This window comes from Pongo pygmaeus, chromosome 21, assembly GCF_028885625.2.
Source record: "Pongo pygmaeus isolate AG05252 chromosome 21, NHGRI_mPonPyg2-v2.0_pri, whole genome shotgun sequence".
In the NCBI taxonomy this organism is placed as follows: domain Eukaryota; kingdom Metazoa; phylum Chordata; class Mammalia; order Primates; family Hominidae; genus Pongo; species Pongo pygmaeus.
Window position 1 is genome coordinate 43,692,968 of NC_072394.2, and position 23,180 is coordinate 43,716,147.

The window sequence follows — 23,180 nt, forward strand, 5'->3', positions numbered from 1 at the left end:
TCTCACTGTGGGCTTTGTGGAACTGGATTTTGCCTTAGTATGTGAAAATGAGAAGAACAGGCTTTCTGCAAATGCTAAACAGATAGATGACATGGTACTCCCCGCCCCCACCCCACCAAATTATGGGCCAAAAAGGAAGTCTCTTTTTCCTTAACTCAGTAAAGAAACAGTAGCATAACTATGTTTCAAACTGTTGTGTTCAAATGAATTTAAAATATTCAGAGAAAGAAAAAGAATTTTGTCCTTTTTAAGACACCCTAAGTAGAAAGCAACTAGGGTGGAGGCGATGGGATTTGCCAGGCCAAAATAAACAAACAACAATGGTTGGCTATTGTATGGAAACAATGGAACACCATCCAGGAAATTCTGTGGGATTTCTGAGGGATAGGACACTATGGTTGGCCCTGGGGATGAGGTACCAAACACAAGGCCCCACACTGTGGCAGCTCATGCCAAAGTCACCACGGAACCATCACATTGCCCAACACCACAAATAGTGTCTCCTGTACCCCCTCCCACCATTGCCAACTCAGCTAGCAATGCTGCCATTTTGGAACCCCCAATCCCTTCAGCTTCTATAACACTCCGCCCTCCTGGCTCTCACCTGAGCTTCTGGCTGCCCTCTGATGGGGTCTCTAATGAGAACACAAATGTCAAAGAGTAAGGAGGGAAGGGAGAGGCCCTGGGAACTCAGTGACCAGGAACCTAGAAAATCAACACGTAACAACATGACTTGTCTGTGGCTTCAAAACTATGTCTTAAATAATCTTCTATAATACATTTTGCTTTCGAGTACAATCCAGAGAAACTGAGGAACAAAATTCAAGCTTTTGATTCCATGTATGTCAAAGAAGGAAGGTGATTTTCCATTATACTAAACATTTCTTCTACATCAGGCATAACCAGAGAAACACAAGACTTTCATCATCAGAAAAAAGCACATTATGTATCTAAGGTCAATTAAAGGCTCTCTTTCCTTTTCATCAATTTGAGCTGAATTTCAACTCATGTCCTGTTGCTGTCTCCTACCCAGTGGCTGTGGATCTGCCTGACTCAGAGGATGTTTTAACCTGTTCTCCTATTGCTAAGAATTGGCTAGCAAAGCTTGGACCCCTTTAGGGTCACCATGTTCCTTCCCCTGCGCAGGTTTTTAAAAACACATAAAACAAAAAACAGCTCTCAACCATTTATCATATTATGTTCCTATGGCTTCTGCTGCTAGTTGTCCTCTGAAGCAGCCAGGCAGTTAATGCTGCTGCCAGGCAGCCTTAGAGACAGCAGATGCCCCTGTGCAGTAAATTCAGTGCCCAACCATAAGTGCCTCCTCCCCTTACCCACACAGGATAGCCATGGCCCCTGTGGACTCCTTACCGAGCTGACGTCCAGCCTGGGGACTCGATGTGTCAAAGGGCTCTGAGCTGGCCTCAGGAACACTGGGCTCCCACGACTCACTGTTCTCAGACACCTCTGAATAGGTGTCACCCATCCCTTTGTGAACTGCTGTGAGCTCACCAGTACCAGGGCCCTGGTCCTCACTGCCTGTGTCTGCCACGGCTCTGGTCTCCTCCCCCATTTTCTCAGCAAACCACTGCTTGACCTGCTGGGAGCTCATCTGGGTCTTGTCACAGAGGTTCTGCAGGTCCTCTTCATACAGCATCTTGTGTGTCATGTAATAGTCCTGCAGGAGCTCCCGGTTACCAGGGGCAATGACCAGTAGCCCTGGTGGGAAGTTGCCTCGCTTATAGTCTTCGTACCATTTGAGTTGGCCGTTCTTCAGTGCGTACCTGCTATCTCCAAACCAGCGCACCACCTCTGGCCGTGGCAGACCCGTCTGGGCCATGATGGAATCATAGTCCTGGTTGCTTGGCCACTGTGTCTGGACAAAGAGCTGCCGCAGCAAGTGCCGCTGCTGGGCAGTCTTTTTGCAGCTCACTTTGCCTGGGAGCTGCTCTGCCAGTTTGTTTGACCCATCATCCTCAGGGTCACAGGCACCCAGCCCTGGAATCTCATTCCTGCCATTGGCTTCAGTGACCCGCAGGTTCTTCAGGTTGATTTTAATGGGGCTGACTTTGCGCTCTGCCAAGGTATGGCTACTGGGCATTTCCAGAGAGCCATTTTCACCAGAGACCCTTAGCTCACTGGCCAAATCCTCTTCTCCACCCTCATCCTCAGCAGCCTCCTCTTCCTCCTGAGAGGGATTCTCCTCAGTCTTCTTGGTCTCCTCAGCATTCACTTTTTTCCGTCTCTCTGAAAACCAGCTATCAATTTCTCGTCGGGTCATTTTGGTTTCACTTCTCAGGCGGTCCAGTTCCTCATCAAGAGGAAGAGGGTTTTGTGCAAAACTGCTCTCCAGGGCTCTGAGCTGCTCAGGGGCTCTCTCCTTGTATTTGGTTGGTGTGAAGTCAGGAGTCTGGTGCCAAGATTGTCGTTTGGCAGAAGGGTGGGTTGCTAGTGTGGCTGCTGTTGGGATGCAGGTTACCTCAGGGACCTTGGACGACGGGGAGAAGGACACCTCTGGCACAGAGTCAATGATGATGGAGCTGTGATCTCCAGGCATCATCGCTCTGGAGCCCTTCAAGTTCCGGCAGTGGTATCTACGATCACTGAACCATTTCCGCACCTCTCTGGTACTGAGGCCGGTCACTTTGGTGAGATGTTCAACTTCACTCTGCCCTGGGAACTGGTTCCGACAGAAGCTCCCTTTCAGAGCTGACAGCTGTTCATGAGATTTCTTATTTTTGTAGATGCTAGCATCAAGGAAGGCTTGGGAGGTTATGCTGGGGCAGGCTGTGAGGAGCGACTGGGCCGCATTGACAACCTTCACAGCTGACGTTGTATTTGAACACACAGTGTTAATGGGTGCCACACCTGGCTGCTTGGGGACAGATGTCACCGTGAGGGGGAGAGAGGAATTTGTTGCTTGCAACCCATTGGCCATCAATGGCTGAGTGACCAGAAGACCCCCTCCTGTACCCTCTGGCTGCCCCACAACGTGACCTGGGAGAGCGGCCTGGATGAGATGCTGGACATTGCCAGCACTGGCGACGAGTGGGGTATTTAGAACCGTAATTGTGGGCTGAGGCACAGACTGGATGACTGTATTGAACATCTTTTTCCGGGCATCCTCAATCTCCTCAGGGGACCAGCTGATCCCCTGCTTCAGCCTTTGGGCTGTGAACCAGATCTTGAGCTGTTCTTCTGGATACTTGGTCACCACAGTCAAATAGCAGAGCTCGGCTTTGGTGGGGTAGGGGAACTTGTGGAAGGAGTTCTTCAGGAAGCTGTTAGAGTCCATGGCTGCATTGTACGTTGGAATGCTGCTCAGGGGGATCATCACTTTGGGAAGGGCCTTGGCCGTGGGCAGTGGCTGGTGGGCATGGTGTTGGGCATGCACTGGGGGCTGCTGCTGGAGGGAGAGGAACTGTGCTATGCCAGCTGGCAAAACTGGCACTGTTCCTATCAGGGGCCCGTTGGCGGCATGGGGGGTTTTTGCAGAGCTGGCAGATGCCTGGCTGACTGGAACTGCCCCATTGATGAAGGAATGGTCCCCCTCTCTCACCTCCATTTCTCCGGTCGACAGCTTTGGTAAGGCCTCACCCACAGGCTGGCTAGGGACATTCTCCTTGAGTGTATGAATTTTTTTGGCTTCAGCTTTGCCTTTCATTATCTTCATGATTGGAGTTTTGGTAATGATGATTTCTGCCTGTCCATCGGCCCCTTCAGCACTGGGCTCACCCGCTAGGTCAGGAGTGCTGGTGCTCTCAGGGATGCTCTGCTCCACAACCACATGATTGTCTGGCTTGGCCACGTTCCACACAAAGCTGGCTTCCCCGGAGTGGCATGTGGCATTGTGCAAGGAAAGCCCCTCAGGGGTTTTTGCCAGAAAACTGCACCCACTGCATACAAAAGTTGGGTCTTTATTAAAGTCTGTGTGCTCTGAGTTCATATGTCCCACAAATTGGGTCATGTCATGGGATCTGAAATCACAGTATTTACAGGAATATAAATAACCATCTAAAGTGCTCCGATGCCCATTGGCCAGTGCAGAGCCATCAGTACTGCTGGGGTTCTGCGCTGCCTCACTGCTGGCAGCAGATGCTTCTGGGGGCAGATCCTGCTGGGGTCCCTCAGGCAAGGTCTCAGAGGGCTGGGCCTCCATGCTGGCATCTTGCAACACCACCGTCTTCACTGGGATCATGCATGGTGTGGTGGATTTCCTCTTGCTGGCCATGGTGACAATCACTGGGTGATCAGCAGTTGAGAGCTTGTCCCATAAGGGGCCTCACAATACAAGTTCCAGCTTCTCGATGAGGGCCAAAGAAACAGTTTCTAAGTGCAGCCTTTTCAGTTGTTTGCAGAAAGCAGGTTTTCCCTATTCAATCTAAGGAAAGGGAGACAAAAATGATTAAGTTCTCTTAAGTGCTTTCTATATATTTCTCAGATACCCAGACACATTCCACTGCTTGCCTTCTACCATCTAGGTCTTGTCACAGTAAGTTCAATCAGCAACTTGGATGTGAAGTCTAAGTTAGGAACCCCCTAATGACAAAAACTGGACCCTGAAGAATGACCTGGGGATGGTCCAATACCAACTGATAGACTTAAGCAATGTATTTTTGTTTCTTCCCCACCACCCCCTACATATCCTTGCATTAAGTAATTCAGATTAAAAAACAAAATGCCCTCTTTTTGGACCTCCAAATTAATTCTGACCATGTCAGAGTGAGAACAAAAGATCCTAGTGTAATTCTTGTTTACATTTGGGACCGACACGGGGTTTTCTTTTCACAGCCTTCCCACATATGAGAACAAGATGACGCCTCTGTCTCTCCCAAGCCAGGCCCAGGGACCAAGTTAGCTGCAGTGTGTGAACAGAAGGGGTGGGGTGGGTGGGGGTGGCTGGAAAGACTGGCTGCTGTAAGAGCCAGGCCTCTGTAGCCTTTCCTTGCCTGCCACACTTATTCCAGGCCACAGAAAAGCGATCACCTTACAGTTACTGGCTGTTATGTACCCCGGACCACTGTTACTGAGATGAAACCAAAGGTCAGAGGGTCAGGGAATCCACAGAACCAGTTTGTGGCCCAGCAAGCTATACATTCTCTGTGTACGACCACTCAAAGTGTGGTCTCACCTTGAGATCTGAGAATGGTCGGACTGCCTCCCCAAGTGGGTCCCTGACCCCCGAGTAGCCTAACAGGGAGGCACCTCCCAGTAGGGGCCGACTGACACCTCATACAGCTGGGTGCCCCTCTGAGATGAAGCTTCCAGAGGGAGGATCAGACAGCAACATCTGCCGTCCTGCAGTATTTGCTGTTCTGCAGCCTCCGCTGGTGATACCCAGGCAAACAGGGTCTGGAGTGGACCTCCAGAAAACTCCAACAGACCTGCAACTGAGGGTCCTGACTATTAGAAGGAAAACTAACAAACAGAAAGGACATCCGCACCAAAACTCCATCTGGATGCCACCAACATCAAAGACCAAAGGTAGATAAAACCGCAAAGATGGGGAGAAACCAGAGCAGAAAAGCTGAAAATTCTAAAAATCAGAGTGCCTCTTCTCCTCCAAAGGAACGCAGCTCCTCGCCTGCAATGGAATAAAGCTGGATGGAGAATGGCTTTGACAAGCTGAGAGAAGAGGGCTTCAGATGATCAGTAATAACAAACTTCTCTGAGCTAAAGGAGGATGCTCGAACCCATCACAAAGAAGCTAAAAACCTTGAAAAAAGATTAGATGAATGGCTAACTAGAATGAACAGTGTAGAGAAGACCTTAAATGACCTGATGGAGCTGAAAACCATGGCATGAGAACTACGTGACGCATGCACAAGCTTCAGTAGCCGATTTGATCAACTGGAAGAAAGGGTATCAGTGATTGAAGATCAAATGAATGAAATGAAGCGAGAAGTTTAGAGAGAAAAGAGAAAAAAGAAACAAACAAAGCCTCCAAGAAATATGGGACTATGTGAAAAGAACAAATCTACATCTGATTGGTGTACCTGAAAATGACAGGGAGAATGGAACCAAGTTAGAAAACACTCTTCAGGATATTATCCAGGAGAACTTCGCCAACCTAGCGAGGCAGGCCAACATTTAAATTCAGGAAATACAGAGAACACCACAAAGATACTCCTCGAGAAAAGCAACTCCAAGACACATAATTGCCAGATTCACCAAAGTTGAAATGAAAGAAAACATGTTAAGGGCAGCCAGAGAGAAAGGTCAGGTTACCCACAAAGGGAAGCCCATCAGACTAACAGCGGATCTCTCGGCAGAAACTCTACAAGCCAGAAGAGAAGTGGGGGCCAATATTCAACATTCTTAAAGAAAAGAATTTTCAACCCAGAATTTCATATCCAGCCAAACTAAGCTTCATAAGTAAAGGAGAAATAAAATCCTTTATAGACAAACAAATGCTGAGAGATTTTGTCACCACCAGGCCTGCCTTACAAGAGCTCCTGAAGGAAGCACTAAACATGGAAAGGAACAACTGGTACCAGCCACTGCAAAAACATGCCAAATTGTAAAGACCATCAATGCTAGAAAGAAACTGCATCAACTAATGAGCAAAATAACCAGCTAACATCATAATGACAGGATCAAATTCACACATAACAATATTAACCTTAAATGTAAATGGGCTAAATGCACCAAGCGGACCTAATAGACATCTACAGAACTCTCCACCCCAAATCAACAGAATATACATTTGTCTCAGCACCACATCACACTTATTCCAAAATTGACCACATAGTTGGAAGTAAAGCACTCCTCAGCAAATGTAAAAGAACAGAAATTATAATAAACTGTCTCTCAGACCACAGTGCAATCAAACTAGAACTCAGGATTAAGAAACTCACTCAAAACCGCTCGACTACATGGAAACTGAACAACCTGCTCCTGAGTGACTACTGGGTACATAATGAAATGAAGGCAAAAATAAAGATGTTCTTTGAAACCAATGAGAACAAAGACACAACATACCAGAATCTCTGGGACACATTTAAAGCAGTGTGTAGAGGGAAATTTATAGCACTAAATGCCCACAAGAGAAAGCAGGAAAGATCTAAAATTGACACCCTAACATCACAATTAAAAGAACTAGAAAAGCAAGAGCAAACACATTCAAAAGCCAGCAGAAGGCAAGAAATAACTAAGATCAGAGCAGAACTGAAGGAGATAGAGACACAAAAAACCCTTCAAAAAATCAATGAATCCAGGAGCTGGTTTTTTGAAAACAGCAAAATTGATAGACCGCTAGCAAGACTAATAAAGAAGAAAAGAGAGAAGAATCAAATAGACGCAATAAAAAACAATAAAAGGGATATCACCACTGATCCCACAGAAATACAAACTACCATCAGAGAATACTATAAACACCTCTATGCAAATAAACTAGAAAATCTAGAAGAAATGGATAAATTCCTGGACACATACACCCTCCCAAGACTAAACCAGGGAGAAGTTGAATCCCTGAATACACCAGTAACAGGTTCTGAAATTGGGGCAATAATCAATACCCTACCAACCAAAAAAAGTCCAGGACCAGACGGATCCACGGCCAAATTCTACCACAGGTACAAAGAGGAGCTGGTACTATTCCTTCTGAAACTATTCCAATCAATAGAAAAAGAGGGAATCCTCCCTAATTCATTTTATGAGGCCAACATCATCCTGATACCAAAGCCTGGCAGAAACACAACAAAAAAAGAGAATTTTAGACCAATATCCCTGATGAACATCAATGCAAAAATCCTCAATAAAATACTGGCAAACCGAATCCAGCAGCACATCAAAAAGTTTCCACCACGACCAAGTTGGCTTCATACACGGGATGCAAGGCTGATTCAACATATGCAAATCAATAAACGTAATCCATCATATAAACAGAACCAAAGACAAAAACCACATGATTATCTCAATAGATGCAGAAAAGGCCTTCGACAAAATTCAACAGCCCTTAATGCTAAAAACTCTCAATAAACTAGGTATTGATGGGACATATCTCAAAATAATAAGAGCTATTTATGACAAACCCACAGCCAATATCATACTGAATGGGCAAAAACTGGAAGCATTCCCTTTGAAAACTGGCACAAGACAGGGATGCCCTCTCTCACCACTCCTATTAACATAGTGTTGGAAGTTCTGGCCAGGACAATCAGGCAAGAGAAAGAAATAAAGGGTATTCAATTAGGAAAAGAGGAAGTCAAATTGTCCCTGTTTGCAGATGACATGATTGTATATTTAGAAAACCCCATCGTCTCAGTCCAAAATCTCCTTAGGCCGATAAGCAACTTCAGCAAAGTCTCAGGATACAAAATCAATGTGCAAAAATCACAAGCATTCCAGTACACCAATAACAGACAAACAGAGAGCCAAATCATAAGTGAACTCCCATTCACAATTGCTTCAAAGAGAATAAAATACCTAGGAATCCAACTTACAAGGGATGTGAAGGACCTCTTCAAGGAGAACTACAAACCACTGCTCAACGAAATAAGAGGACACAAACAAATGGAAGAACATTCCATGCTCGTGGGTAGAAAGAATCAATATCGTGAAAATGGCCATACTGCCCAAGGTAATTTATAGATTCAATGCCATCCCCGTCAAGCTACCAATGACTTTCTTCACAGAATTGGAAAAAACTACTTTAACAGTCATATGGAACCAAAAAAGAGCCCACATTGCCAAGACTATCCTAAGCCAAAAGAACAAAGTTGGAGGCATCATGCTACTTGACTTCAAACTATACTATACTACAAGGCTAAAGTAACCAAAACAGCATGGTACTGGTACCAAAACAGAGATATAGACCAATGGAACAGAACAGAGCCCTTCGAAATAATACCACACATCTACAACCATCTGATCTTTGACAAACCTGACAAAAACAAGAAATGGGGAAAGGATTCCCTATTTAATAAACGGTGCTGGGAAAACTGGCTAGCCATATGTAGAAAGCTGAAACTGGATCCCTTCCTTACACCTTATACAAAAATTAATTCAAGATGGATTAAAGGCTTACATGTTACACCTAAAACCATAAAAACCCTAGAAGAAAACCTAGGCAATACCATTCAGGACATAGGCATGGGCAAGGACTTCATGCTAAAACACCAAAAGCAATGGCAACAAAAGCCAAAATTGACAAATGGGATCTAATTAAACTAAAGAGCTTTTGCACAGCAAAAGAAACCACCATCAGAGTGAACAGGCAACCTACAGAATGGGATAAAATTTTTGCAATCTACTCATCTGACAAAGGGCTAATATCCAGAATCTACAAAGCACTTAAACAAATTTACAAGAAAAAAATCAAACAACCCCATCAACAAGTGGGCAAAGGATATGAACAGACACTTCTCAAAAGAAGACATTTATGTAGCCAAAAGACACATGAAAAAATGCTCATCATCACTGGCCATCAGAGAAATGCAAATCAAAACCACAATGAGATACCATCTCACACCAGTTAGAATGGCCATCATTAAAAAGTCAGGAAACAACAGATGCTGGAGAAGATGTGGAGAAATAGGAACACTTTTACACTGTTGGTGGGACTGTAAACTAGTTCAACCATTGTGGAAGACAGTGTGGCCATTCCTCAAGGATCTAGAACTAGAAACTCCATTTGACCCAGCCATCCCATTACTGGGCATATACCCAAAGGATTATAAATCATGCTGCTATAAAGACACATGCACACATATGTTTATTGTGGCACTATTCACAATAGCAAAGACTTGGAACCAACCCAAATGTCCATCAATGATAGACTGGATTAAGAAAATGTGGCACATATACACCATGGAATACTATGCAGCCATAAAAAATGATGAGTTCATGTCCTTTGTAGGGACATGGATGAAGCTAGAAACCAACATTCTGAGCAAACTATCACAAGGACAGAAAACCAAACACCGCATGTTCTCACTCATAGGTGGGAATTGAACACTGAGAATACTTGGACACAGGGTGGGGAACATCACACACCGGGGCCTGTCGTGGGGTGGGGAGAGGGATAGCATTAGGAGATATACCTAATGTAAATGACAAGTTAATGGGTGCAGCACACCAACATGGCACATGTATACCTATGTAACAAACCTGCATGTTGTGCACACGCACCCTAAAACTTAAAGTATAATAAAAAAAAGAATTATAAGTAATCTTCACATATGCTTTTAAGTATTTTTTAAAAAGAAAGGAAAGAAGAAAGAAGAGGAAACCAGAAACAAATAATCATTACACTATCCGGACATTACATAACATCTCTTACCTGTGAATTTACATGTATTGAACTTTTAATAAAATAGATTGACTTCACACTTTTAAAATGCTAAGAAAGAAAACAGCTAAGGCAGAAAACTAACCTAAGAACAAAACCAATAATTTTATATATAAAAGACCTAAATTAAAGAGTTGATACCTCAAAAAGAAATAATAATAATAATTGTTTCACAGGATGCCATGAGAAAAGGGCTTCTGTGAGCCCTATTACTAATATATAATGATAATCATCATTATCACTTTTCATTTTAGCAAATTATAATGCCCTAATGACTAAAACAATAGTAATTCTAATACTAAAATCAAGTTATCAGTATTTGGATTTGATACAAAGATGTAAAGAAAATTAAAATATCTCTATTCAAATTCTCAGTAAACAAACACGGCTATTTTATGATGAAAATAATTTTTAAAAATTTGAAGGTGAGGGTAAACATAAACCCACTCTAACAACTTGTCACCCCTTCCCCCACCAATTTGAAATATCATGCACACATTTTTTACTTACTTTTTAATTATAAAGATAACATGTAATTTAAATAAAATTTAATAAGTCTATAACTTTGTATACCTTCTCATTTAGTCCGGATATTTTATACATATTTTTATCACAATAAGCACACATTTGTGCTTTTTTCACCAAACATTACGTTATAAACATTTTTGTTACACAAGCTTCATAAGTATAACATTTAACAGCTACCTAATAATGCACCACAATGAATTTGACTTATCCACCCCTGCTGTTGAAAAGCATGCCAATCTCATGGGTGACAGTGAAACAAACATCTCTGGGCATACAGGATGTTTTTCTTCTATCAAATTATTTCCTGAGGTTAAGTGCACAGGAATGGGCTTACTATCTCAAAGAGCATCAACATTTCTAAGCTCCTTTGTATATATAATTGGCAAACATTTTAAATCAAGTGCTTTATGATCCCAAATCAGGGAAACTAAAAATAATACAGTTATGGACCCAGTGAGCAAATCAGATTTTCAGACAAGTTATGGAAGACATCAGGTAGAATATCTGAAAGCACAAATGACAAAAGAAAAAACAGATAAACTGGATGTCATCAAAATGAAAAAGTTGCATTCTTCAAAGGTCACCATCAAGAAAGTGAAAAGAGACAATCCACAGAAAGAAAAGATTTGCAAATCATATATCTGGTAAAGTATATCCAGATTATATAAATAACTCTTACAATTCAACCATAGAAAGATAACTTTTAAATGGGTAAAGAATTTGAATAGACATTTCTCCAAAGAAGATATACAAATGCCCAGTAAAGCACATAAAAAAGTGCTCAACATCATTAGTTATTAGGATACCACAAATCAAAACCACAATGAGATACCACTTCATACCCACCAAGATGGCTGTAATTATACCAACAGATAACAAGTATAGATGAGGATGCAGAGAAACTGGAGCCCTCATGTATTGCTGATGAAAATGTAAAATGGTATAGCTACTTTGGAAAACTGTTTGGCAAACAAAATGTTAAATATAGAGTTGCCATAAGATCCAGCAATTTGGCGGGGTGCAGTAGCTCACACCTATAATCCTAGCACTTTGGGAGGCCAAGGCGGGCGGATCACCTGAGGTCAGGAGTTCAAGATCAGCCTGACCAACATGGAGAAACCCCATCACTACTAAAAATGCTAAATTAGCCAGGCATGGTGGTGCATGCCTGCAATCCCAGCTACTCAGGAGGCTGAGGCAGGAGAATTGCTTGAACCTGGGAGGCGGAGGTTGCAGTGAGCCAAGATCGTGCCACTGTACTCCAGCCTGGGCAACAAGAGCTAAACTCCATCTCAAAAACAAACAAACAAACAAACAAAAACCAGCAATTTAATTCCTAAGTATATACACAGTATAAATAAAAACATGTCCACCCCAAAATATGTACACAAATGTTCATAGCAGCATTATTCAAATAATGGCCAAAAGGTGGAAACAACCCAAACGTCTATCAGCTGGTGAATGGGTAAGTAAAATATGATATATCCATACGATGGATTCTTCAGCCATAAAAAGGAATGAAGTTCTGATGCATGCTGCAACATGGATGATCCTGATGCTAAGTGAAAGAAGTCAGACACAAAATGTCACATACTGTATGATTCCCATTTATATGAAATATCCAGAAGAGGCAAATCCATAGAGGCAGATCGTAGATTAGTGGTTGTCAGGGACTGAGAGTAGGGGAGAAGGGGGAGTGGCTGCTAATGAGTCACCAGGCAATGAAAATGTTCTGAAATTAGATAGTGGGGATGGCTGCACAACTCTGAATATGATAAAAACCTCAGGAAGGACATCGAAACCAAGAAAGGTAGAGGACAGTAAATTATAGCACTCAGTTCTATAGAAGAGGGTCAGCATTTACATTTCTAAGGTTTCAATATAGGTGACACAGTTCTGTGCTACTTCCTGACTCACCTTGGTAATATTTACTGTGGCCCTAGAGAAGCTGAATGGCAGTGCCTGTGAACATCAGGTTTGCCAGAGGAGAGGGAAGAGAGATGCAGACCTACCATCTGGAAGTAGCATCAACACAAAGGAAAAAGAGCATGAGCACACCAGAAGGCCAGGCAGCAGAACTCAGGAGAAGCTAACTGCAGAGCCCTAGCGACACAACACAAACACCCCAGGCACAGGGCCAGAACTGCTATTTGTAATGGGGACTGGGTTTCACTGAGGAAAAGGTATATAGTGTTCCTGGTATCTTACTTACTAAGGCTGGGAAGTGGACAACATGAAGATGGATTTGATTTTTGGCAATGGTCCCAATGTCATTCAAAATTAAGTCTTGGCCAGGCACAGCAGCTCACGTCTGTAATCACAGCACTTTGGGAAGCCAAGGTAGGAAGATCATTTGAGGCCAGGAGTTCGTGATTAGCCTGGGCAACATAGGGAGACCCCATCTCTACAAAAAAATTGTAAAAAATTAGTCAGGAACAATGGTGTGCACCTGTAGTCTCAGCGACTCAGGAGGCTGAGGTGGGAGGATCACCTGAGCCCAAGAGTTCAGAGTTACAGTAAGCAAGGATCATGCCACTGCACTCCAGCCTGGATGACAGAGCACGACCTTGTCTCTTAAAAAAAGAAAAATTAAGTCTCAAATTAGACCTAAATTATCACTCGAATAAATGACTAACAAGGGTGCCACTGCTAACCATGTTCTGGGTAGGTGGACCATTGACTACAGGCAATTACAAAAAAGCAGTACTGGCAGCAGTGGCAGCCACAGCCAGCGTTTACTGAGTGTTTCATATTGTTGGAAGTGCTTTTATACACATCCCCTCATTTCACTCATAATAAACCCAAGAAAAGGCACTATAATCATTCTCGTTTTACAGACAAGAAGGACAAGGCTCAGAAAAGTGCAGTGACTGCCTGAAGCGCACACAACTAGGAGACGACAGAAGCTGAATAAGAACCCAAGCAGTCTCGCTCCAGAGCCTGCAACTTCAACCACTCCACACAGTGAGCTCTCTGAGAAACCTCCAGATTGTTGCAATAAGGGCTACAGACCTCTTGAAGTAATATTTTCCCCCAACATTTATTAAGAAAAAGTTCAAACAAATGGCAAAGTTGAAAGAGACTGACAGTGAACACCCATATCCCCACCACCTGGATGCTTACTAAGGTGGCTGTTTTTAGCAACATTACCCATTTAGGTAAGCTTGAGTTTATTTGTTATGTATTTTTAAAGGGGTTAAAAATGGTGCTTAAACGGCAAAGTTCTAATTATCTAGAAAATCATTCATCCAAAAGACACTCATGGAGCATGTCTGATAAATGAGGCACTACCATGTGGAAACATGCTATTGTCTAAGTCAAGCCCTAGTGAAGTGAGCTGATAGAAATGTAAGGTGCGGCCAAAAGAGATTCAGAAGGAAAGGCCAGGTAACATTTGCATTTTGTCATTTTTGTACAATCCTTTACATGCCCCGTCTTGAAACCTTCTGCCCTGTAAATGGATCTTTTAAATGGGGCCAGGGCAGTGGCTCACACCTATAATCCCAGCACTTGGGAGGCCGAAATGAGTGGATCACTTGAGGTCAGGAGTTCGAGACCAGCCTGGCCAACAACATGGTGAAACCCCGTCTCTACTAAAAACACAATAAATTAGCCGGGTGTGGTGATGTGTGACTGTAATCCCAGCTATTGGGAAGCTGAGGCAGGAGAATCACTTGAACCCAGGAGGCAGAGATTGCAGTGAGCCAAGATCGAGCCACTGCACTCCAGCCTGGGCAACAGAGTAAGGCTCCGTCTCAAAAAATAAATAAATAAAAATAAAAATAAATAAATGGGAAAATAAAAACAAAAGTGCATAACTTTTTTTAAAAATCTGTCTTTGGGAATTGGCAATTGCTCAATTCACTAAATTAGCAAAGCTATAGTTAATAGCCACTATATTTCAGCACTGCAGTATACATATGTGAGTTTTTTAGATAAAAATCTTAAAGTGTTTATCTTTAAATTATAGACTGAATTAGGAACTTTAAAAACTTCTCAGGAATGAACTGGAAGAACAGTAAGAATTTGATGAAGTAATTCAAATACTTAGAAAGTAACTCCTGACAGACTCTTTCCAAGCATTATGATAGTCAGCCTGCAGCCCTCTTGAACATATCACCCAGGATTTATCATTAAAAACGGAAATAGCCCCCGTGCAGTGGCTCACGCCTGTAATCCCAGCACTTTGGGAGGCCGAGGAGGGTGGATCACGAGGTCAGGAGATCCAGACAATCCTGGCTAACATGGTGAAACCCCGTCTCTACTAAAAATACAAAAAATTAGCTGGGCGTGGTGGCGGGCGCCTGTAGTCCCAGCTACTCAGGAGGCTGAGGCAGGAGAATGGCATGAACCCAGGAGGCGGAGCTTGCAGTTAGCAGAGATTGCGCCACTGCACTCCAGCCTGGGCGACAGAGCGAGACTATCAAAAAAAAAAAAAAGGAAATAATGGTAGAAGCTGACAGAATTACAGAAACATAACTATAGTGGGAGATTTTAAGATAATACTCTAAAGATCAAGCGGACAAAGAAAAAAGATGTAAAGAATGTGACTACTGAGGTTGATCTGGCAGATATGAACATAGTCTTGAGTATTCTATAGTAATTGACTTCACATTCTACACCATGAAACACATTTAAAAGTTAGTCATGGTGTATAACAGACCATAAATAAACCTCAACCCATTCCAAAATAAAAATTCATAGGTAGCATTCCACTATTTAGTGCTAGCAACAAAGACGAAATTTATCCTTTTTACTTTGTTTCAAATTATGCTCTAAGTGGAAATTTCTCTCTCTCAGAAAGAAAAGTGAAAATCCTTCCTATTCACCCCCAGAGATAAACCATTGTTAACAATGCAGTATACATGATTTCAGGCATGTTTCCTAGGCACAGCTTACTATAATTAATTCTTTTAAAAAACCAAAAATGGAATTGTATTTTTACATCCTATTTTGACCCTGAGTTTTTGTCTCACAATTATTTAATTTCAATATCTTTCCATGTCACCATCTCTAGTTTACCTCAGTCTTTTAAACAACTTCAGCATTCTAGGTTATGGATGCATCATAATTTATTTAACCATTCTCCTGTTAAGAGACATTTGCATTTCTCCAGGTTTTTAACTATTACAATGACTCGGTGACCATCCCTGCACATATTTTTATACATTTGAGAATTTCTGAAATACTGAATTTCTTACAAGTAAAATTGCAGTGGCATTTAAAATATTGTTAGCAAAACACAAAATTGTCTTTCAAGTAAACTGTACTGATTTTCGCTGTTACCACCAGAGAACTGAGGATGCACTCACTATCACTGCATATTCTTGCTATTTTTACTCTTTGTTAATTTGATATATAAAACACTAATTACTAGTATTTGGAACCTACATTTCTTTATGAGCAAGGCTGAATATCTTTTCATATGTCATTGACGATTTTGTATAAAATTATCTTTTGTCCATTTTCCTATGAGATGTTAAGTGTTCTCCATATATTAAGAAAATGGGCTATTCTTTACCTGTCATAGATAAAGCTGGGGTTTCATCTCCATTTTTTGGAGCCCATCTACCACAGGAGGCAGTAAATGACATTAAAGAATTACTGTTAATGTTGCTATGTATGATAATGGTATTTCAGTTATGTTACAAACAAAAGTCTTAATCAGTTGGTGATGCACACTCAAATATTTATGGGTAAAATAATTTGTTATATAGGATTTACTGGGAGGAAAAACCCAACTCCCTAGAAAAAAATGAGGGATGGGTAGAAATAAATGAAATAAATTTGACCATGAACTTATAATTGTTCAAGTTGGGTTGGGATATATATGGCTTATATATGCTCTTATGTATATTTGACATTTTCATAATTTAAAAAAAATTAAAAGCTTGAGACATATTTTAAAAAGAAATCTTGTATCATAAATGAAGCTTAAATTTATATTTTTAAAAAACATTCTGTTTTAAATGTTTCTCTCTTCCCTTCCTTTGGAAAACGCTGACCTTGGAAACAAAAATCAGATGCAGCCACCCACCCTACTGCTGCCCAAGCCAATCCTAAGTAAATCAGTTGGCTTTCTGGGAAGTTTCCATGACCGAAAAGGAAACAGAATTCACTTCAATTTCATCATCAAAGTCCACGAAAGCCTGCAAAGCACTTCCATATCCTTCTCAATCCATCCCCATAGTCTCCTGAGTTGGTTATTATTGGCCTTCCCCCATTGTAGTATTGAGGAGCTATTGAGCAAGAAAGGGGAGGTGATATGACCAGTCACATACAGCATATTTTTGGCAGAGCCAGACATTCTGATTCTAAATTCAGCGTTCTCTTTTAGCCTATATTCACTCTGAATACCAACTAAACAATACATCCACTACCTGTAACTATTTTGACATTTTTTTCTTACAGAGGGTTCGAAGATTTTACAACCTGAATTATTCTAGTGTTTTGTTTTGTTCTTTAAAAAGGCTTTGACAATGTAGTCCTAGCTACTTGGGAGGCTGAGATGGGAGGATCCCATGAGCCCAGGAGTTTGAGGTTGAAGTGAGAGCTATGGTTCCGTCATTGCATTCCAGCGATGTGGGCAACAGAGCAAGACCCTGTCTCCTAAAAATGAAAAAAGAGGTTGGACCAGTGGCTCATACCTGTAATCGCAGCACTTTGGGAGGCCAGGGAGACAGGATTGCTTGAGCCCAGGAGTTTGAGAACAGCCTGGGCAACATAAGGAGACTCCGTCTCTACAAAAAACTTAAAAATTAGCTGGCCTGGTGGCACGCATGCTTGTACTCACAGCTAATTGGGAAGCTGAGGCGGGATGACTGCTTAAGCCTGGGAGGTCGTGGCTGCAGTGAGTTGGGATTATGCTATTGCCCTTTAGCCTGGGCAACAGAGAAAGACCATGTCTCTAAATAAATAAATGGTAAAAAGGCTTGACAGTTTTTATGATCCTTAATATTTATAACACTTTTATACTGTCAGAAGAGGGTCTGTATTGCTTACTCTTATATATTAATAGAGAACCCTTTTAAAGTGAGGCGTGGTGATTAGACCATGGTAAGTCAGTAGGACTCTATAACAAAAAGAACATGTGGAAAACTGTCTCTCCTCAGGCATGTGTGTGGGCAGGACCTTGGCAGTCCAGTAAGTGGATCTGCTCGTTGGAATTGTCAGATTTCTGCTGAAAACAAAAAAGTTACAAAGAACTCAAGTCTATTTCCAACCCCAAATCCTCAAGCGTCAAAGCAATGTCAAGCCCAGAGCTGGCCTCAATTTGCCCTCTGGTTACTTAAGGGTCACAATAATTTCTGCATTTAGTAATCACCATCAGCCAAGGGCTCAAGGCTAGAGCTCTCTACTTGTTTTTCCTCCTCAAACATTTTTTTTTTTTGAGACGGAGTCTCGCTCTGTCACCCAGGCTGGAGTGCAGTGGTGCAATCTCGGCTCACTGCAAGCTCCGCCTCCTGGGTTCACGTCATTCTTCTGCCTCAGCCTCCCGAGTAGCTGGGACTACAGGCATCTGCCACCATGCCCAGCTAATTTTTGTATTTTTAATAGAGACGGGGTTTCACCGTGTTAGCGAGCATGGTCTCGATCTCCTGACCTCGTGATCCTCCCGCCTCGGCCTCCCAAAGTGCTGAGATTACAAGCGTCAGCCACTGCACCTGGCCTTCCCCCTCAATTCTTATTTTTGTCTAGTCACCAACAGAAATAGCCCACTCTAGTTAGATATTATCACCTCTAAAGTAAACACTAATTTGTTCTTTCTCAAGCTCAGAAGGTGATTGTGATATAAATACAAAGGCCTCAGAATTAAAGAGACTTTAGAGATCATATATTCTAACCACTCACCTTTGCATGAATTTTACCTTAAGTACCACTACCAGGTGGTTAGGATGGCCTATACCTGAACATCTCCAAAGATAGGGAGCTTGGCACCCATTGACACTAGAAAGATGTTTGAAATGGTTCCTTGTAGTAAGCACCAAAAACAACAAAACCTTCCTATAAGTTTTATTTGCTAAATTTGTTTTTTCTCTCAAATAGAGTTGAGGACTTACTATGTGCTAGGCACTGGGTATACAAGGATTTTTGAAAAGATGCTAGCTATCCCTATAACTCAAGAAGCTAACAGTCTGTTGTGGTTATTAAGCTATCCACCAGGGCTCTGGGCCTTACCCTCCACTGGATGCATTGGATTTCCCTGCCTACTTGAAGTTAGGAGAAACCAATGAAACGTGAACAAATGTGTCACCTCCAGGGGAAAAGTTTTAGGAGAAAGTATAGGCTTTGTCTCACTATTTATTATCTGGCCTGCAACTGGTTATGTTCCAGATGGCGGCTACTCTATCAGCCTGAGTCCTAAAAGAAGAACAATAGCTGACCTACCATGTACGTGCAGTATGAACAAAACATAACCCTTGTCACTTTAAACTACTGAGGTTTTTGGAGTAGCTTGTTACTGTAGCCCATCCCGACTGATACACAGTCTGAAGACAGACAAACAAAATCATCAGCAAAATGATCAACAAAGTCATCAACAAAATGATCAACACCAATCAGACAATAAGCTGAGTGTTGTGGTGGAAGCATGCACAAAGTTCTGTGGGGCATAGGAAAAGACTTTCTACCCACCAATGTCTTCCGGGGAACTTGGGGTAAGGCCTCATAGAGGAGGTTGTTTTTGGATTAGAGCTCGAAGGATGAATAAATACTGCCAAGTAGATAAGTTGAGAAAAGGGTGTTCTAGACAAAGGGAACACTTTATACAAAAACCGTAGAGGGAGGGGAAAACATGGCATGCTTGGAGAGCTAGGAGGTGATTCTAGGTATACAAACAAGATATTTGACTTTCTACATGATGCAGTTTTTTTTGGTTTTTTTTGTTTTTTTTTTTTGAGGCAGAGTCTCACTCTATCACCCAGGCTGGAGTGCAGTGGTACAATCATGGCTCTCTGCAGCCTCGACCTCCCAGACTCAAGTGATCTTCCCGCTTCAGCCTCCCAAGTAGCTGATACTACAGGTGCGTGCCACCATGCCCAGCTATTTTTTATGTAGAGATGAGGTTTCGCCATGTTGCCCAGGCTGATCTTGAACTCCTGGACTCAAGTGACCCACCCGCCTTAGCCTCCCAAAGTGCTGGGATTACAGGCATAGCCACTGTGTCCAGCCGACACATTTTTCAATTAGAAAAATGTGATTTTTTGGAAAAAAAGAATCATGTTCCCTAAAAGTCTTCTTTTCCCCTAAACCAATAATCCTCAGTTCCTATACTTTGTGTGACTGGGAGAAAGACTCCACACCACTCTCCACTGTTCTTCTCTGAATGTGCTCTTATTTGTCTATAGCCTTCTCAACAGTGGCATCTAAATCTAAATCTAATTCTCCAGATATAGTCTGAGCGTATTTATCACCTTCCTTAAACTTACTCATGTCATATTTAGTCTTTCACAAAAGTTTTTACCCAAACGATGCCATGTTATTTATAATGTGAGATTCCCCTGAAAAATATGGATCAATGCTCTTGGATTTAATCCACAGCACCAGGACTTGTACCAAAATACAATCCCTGCTTGTTTCAATTTAGGTTTGGCAGAATTTGAGGAACAAGTTTGCAGAGGAAAGATAGTTAATTCATTTAACAAATGTTTACTAAATGCCTTTCCTATGCCAGACATGCCAGAATATGGGGAAGACAAAAAAGACAGATAGAAATCTCTGCCTTCCTGGAATTTACATTCTAGTTTGGGGGAGAGAGATAATAAATAAAATAAGAAAATGAAATTATGTGTCACAGCAAAAAGTGGAAGAAAAGCATAGCAGTGACAGGCTGAAGAAGTGTGGAGCATGGGAGGGGTGAGACTGCAATTTAGATATACAGTGGTCAGAAGAGACCTCACTGAGAATGTGACACTGGAGCCAATACTCAGAGGTGTGGAAGTGAGCCATCTGGGTATGTGGGGAAGCACACTCCAGGCACAGGCATCAGCTGGTGCAAAGACCTTGAGGTGAGAATGTGCCTGACATGTTCAAAGAACAGCAAGGAGGCCAGCAGAGCTGGGCAGCAGTAGTAGAAAGACAGTAGTATGAGACAAGGTCAAAGAGGCTGGGGTAGGGGGCAGGGAGGGGATCTGTGCAGGTCCACTGCCATGATCTGAGTCTCTCTGAGATGGGCAGTGCCAAGAGAGGGCTTTGAGCAGAAGGTTGGCGTGATCCGACACATGTCCTTCAGCATGGCTCTGCTGGCTGTGTTGAGAACAGACTGTAGGAAAACACAGTGGAGAAGTAGGGAAACCTGTCAGACATCAATCTAGGCAGGAGATGACAGCAGCGTGGACCAGGATGGTAGAGATGGAGGTAAGAAGAAGTGGCTGGATTCTGGATATGTTTTGAAAGTAAAGCCGAAAAGACTTCCTAAAGGAATGGATAGGAGGATGTGAACATTGTACCCACAGGAATCAAGGATGACTCCAAGATTTTTGATCTAAGCAACTAGAAGGACAGTGTTGCCATCAACCAAGATAGGTTTGAACCTGGGAAGCTTTGTGAAAAAAGCAAAGCAAATCTGTGCTGCTAAAACTAGAAGGTCCTTTTCCAGGGGAAAAACTGGATTGAACTGGTTTTGTCACAAGTGTTGTAGGGAATTAATGGGTCAGACTGCTAATGAGCAAAGAGGCTGCGTAGTGCCAATGTTCCCAATGAAAAGACTCTGGTCTTTGCCAAAATCTGCTAAAATCTACAGAGAAACTACAGAAAGTGGGGGTTGGGGGGAGGCTGGGACCAAATCTAGGGTATTATAAGAGCCAAGTAGTTAGAAATTGCACTCTCTGAGGTGTGAGACAGCGCATTTCAAAGTTAAACATGTTACTTTAAATGTACTTGCATCCTAAATTTTGTTCCAAGTACAAAGTAAATTACTTTATTAAATTTAAAACTAAACAGTAAAAAAGAAATTGTTCTGGATGTGGTTTTACTTCTGAGATTACATTTGTTTTGTTTTAATTGAAATTTTCCAGTGTGGGCCAGATAGTTTACAGGCTGAATAGCTTGCAGGCTGGTGAGCTCACTTGAATCTCTCCAGAACATTTGTTAAAAAAAAAAAGAAAGAAAGAAAGAAAAATTCTCTCTGGCTCACCACTGTGGATAAGATGTTCCTTTTACCTCTTCCAGGCTTAGTCTGTATTGATGATTTTCTTCAATGGCCTCACTACAAAGTCCAGCAAGATCTTACACACAAGAAAAAATGCTCAATTTCACTCACAGTAGGAGAAATACAAATTAAAATTGCTCTGATTATTTTTCTTTCACTTACTTTGGAAAGGCTTGAAACATTGGATAATAATATCCTGAGTTGGCAAGGGTTTGCAGAAATAGGCACTCTCACACACTGCTTGCTGGAGTGAAAATTGGTAAGACTTCTATTAAGAAGTATTTAACAGGAACAAAATTATAAATGCTCATTCCCTGACTCACCAGATTCTGCCTCTAGGAAGGCAGCCTGCTGATATACTTTGCAGATATGGGAAGTCATACATGTATAAGGCAATCTACTATCAGCATGGTAATGGCAAAGGACTGGAAATAACCTAATCACCCATCAACAGGACATAATCAAATCAATTATGGCACATTTATACAATGGAGTAACACACTCGTGAAAAAGAATGAGGGAGGTGCTTTTTATGCTGCTATGGATTAACCTTCAAGGTATCTTGATATATGTTAAGTTTTTTAAAAAAGCAAAGCACAGAATAAAAATTATACGCTAGAAATACCTCAAGAAAAATATGTGAGAAACTAATAATAGTGTTTGCCCCTGGGGAGGGGAAGAGGGAGATGTGTTTGAGGGAAGCTTTCCCCTGTAGCCCCTTTTAAATTCTGAACAATGTTAATGTGCTATGTATTCAAAACAAAAGGTTAAAAATTGAATAAATACATAAGTGGAAAAAATGTTAGCACATTTCCCAAAATACATGGGTTGTTACAAATAACAAGTGAGAAAGTGAGAAGCTAATGGCGTCAGAGTAGAGGTCCTTACAGAGTATGTAACTGGGTCAAATACCAAGTAGTGCTCCTTTACATTTCAAACTTCTAATAGCTACAGATGAGAGCTTTTGGTTTAACTTCTGTAGGGGTGCACATGAGCACTTCACTTAAAACTATATATTATATATTCCATTTGCCTCTGGCCATAAAGCCATAGTTCAAAAATAACTTAGAGATATCCAATATACAAAACAAAAAATAAGTAAAAGAACAAGCAAAACAAAAAAATACCCAAAATGGAGGAATGGGACAATATATGCAGTCCAACTTCTTTCGTAATTAAAAAATCCTGCAGCAATCTGGTATCCAGTCTCCA

General features: G+C 41.9%; 1 protein-coding gene across 42 annotated transcripts in view; it reads right to left on the reverse strand.

Moving 5' to 3' along the window:
• The window catches only part of ZHX3 (zinc fingers and homeoboxes 3), a 168,949-nt gene that overhangs the window by 23,054 nt on the left and 122,715 nt on the right, over nt 1-23,180 (reverse strand). For 23 of the 42 annotated variants that reach the window (XM_063659572.1, XM_063659574.1, XM_054467332.2 and 20 more), the window contains one exon: nt 1,598-4,381. In XM_063659572.1, the coding sequence (XP_063515642.1) occupies nt 1,598-4,231 (2,634 nt within the window). In that variant the 5' untranslated portion in view covers nt 4,232-4,381. Of the gene's footprint in view, nt 1-1,371; nt 4,382-23,180 lie in introns of all 42 variants that reach the window. The other 19 variants (XM_054467353.2, XM_054467344.2, XM_054467351.2 and 16 more) reach the window with 1 other exon arrangement.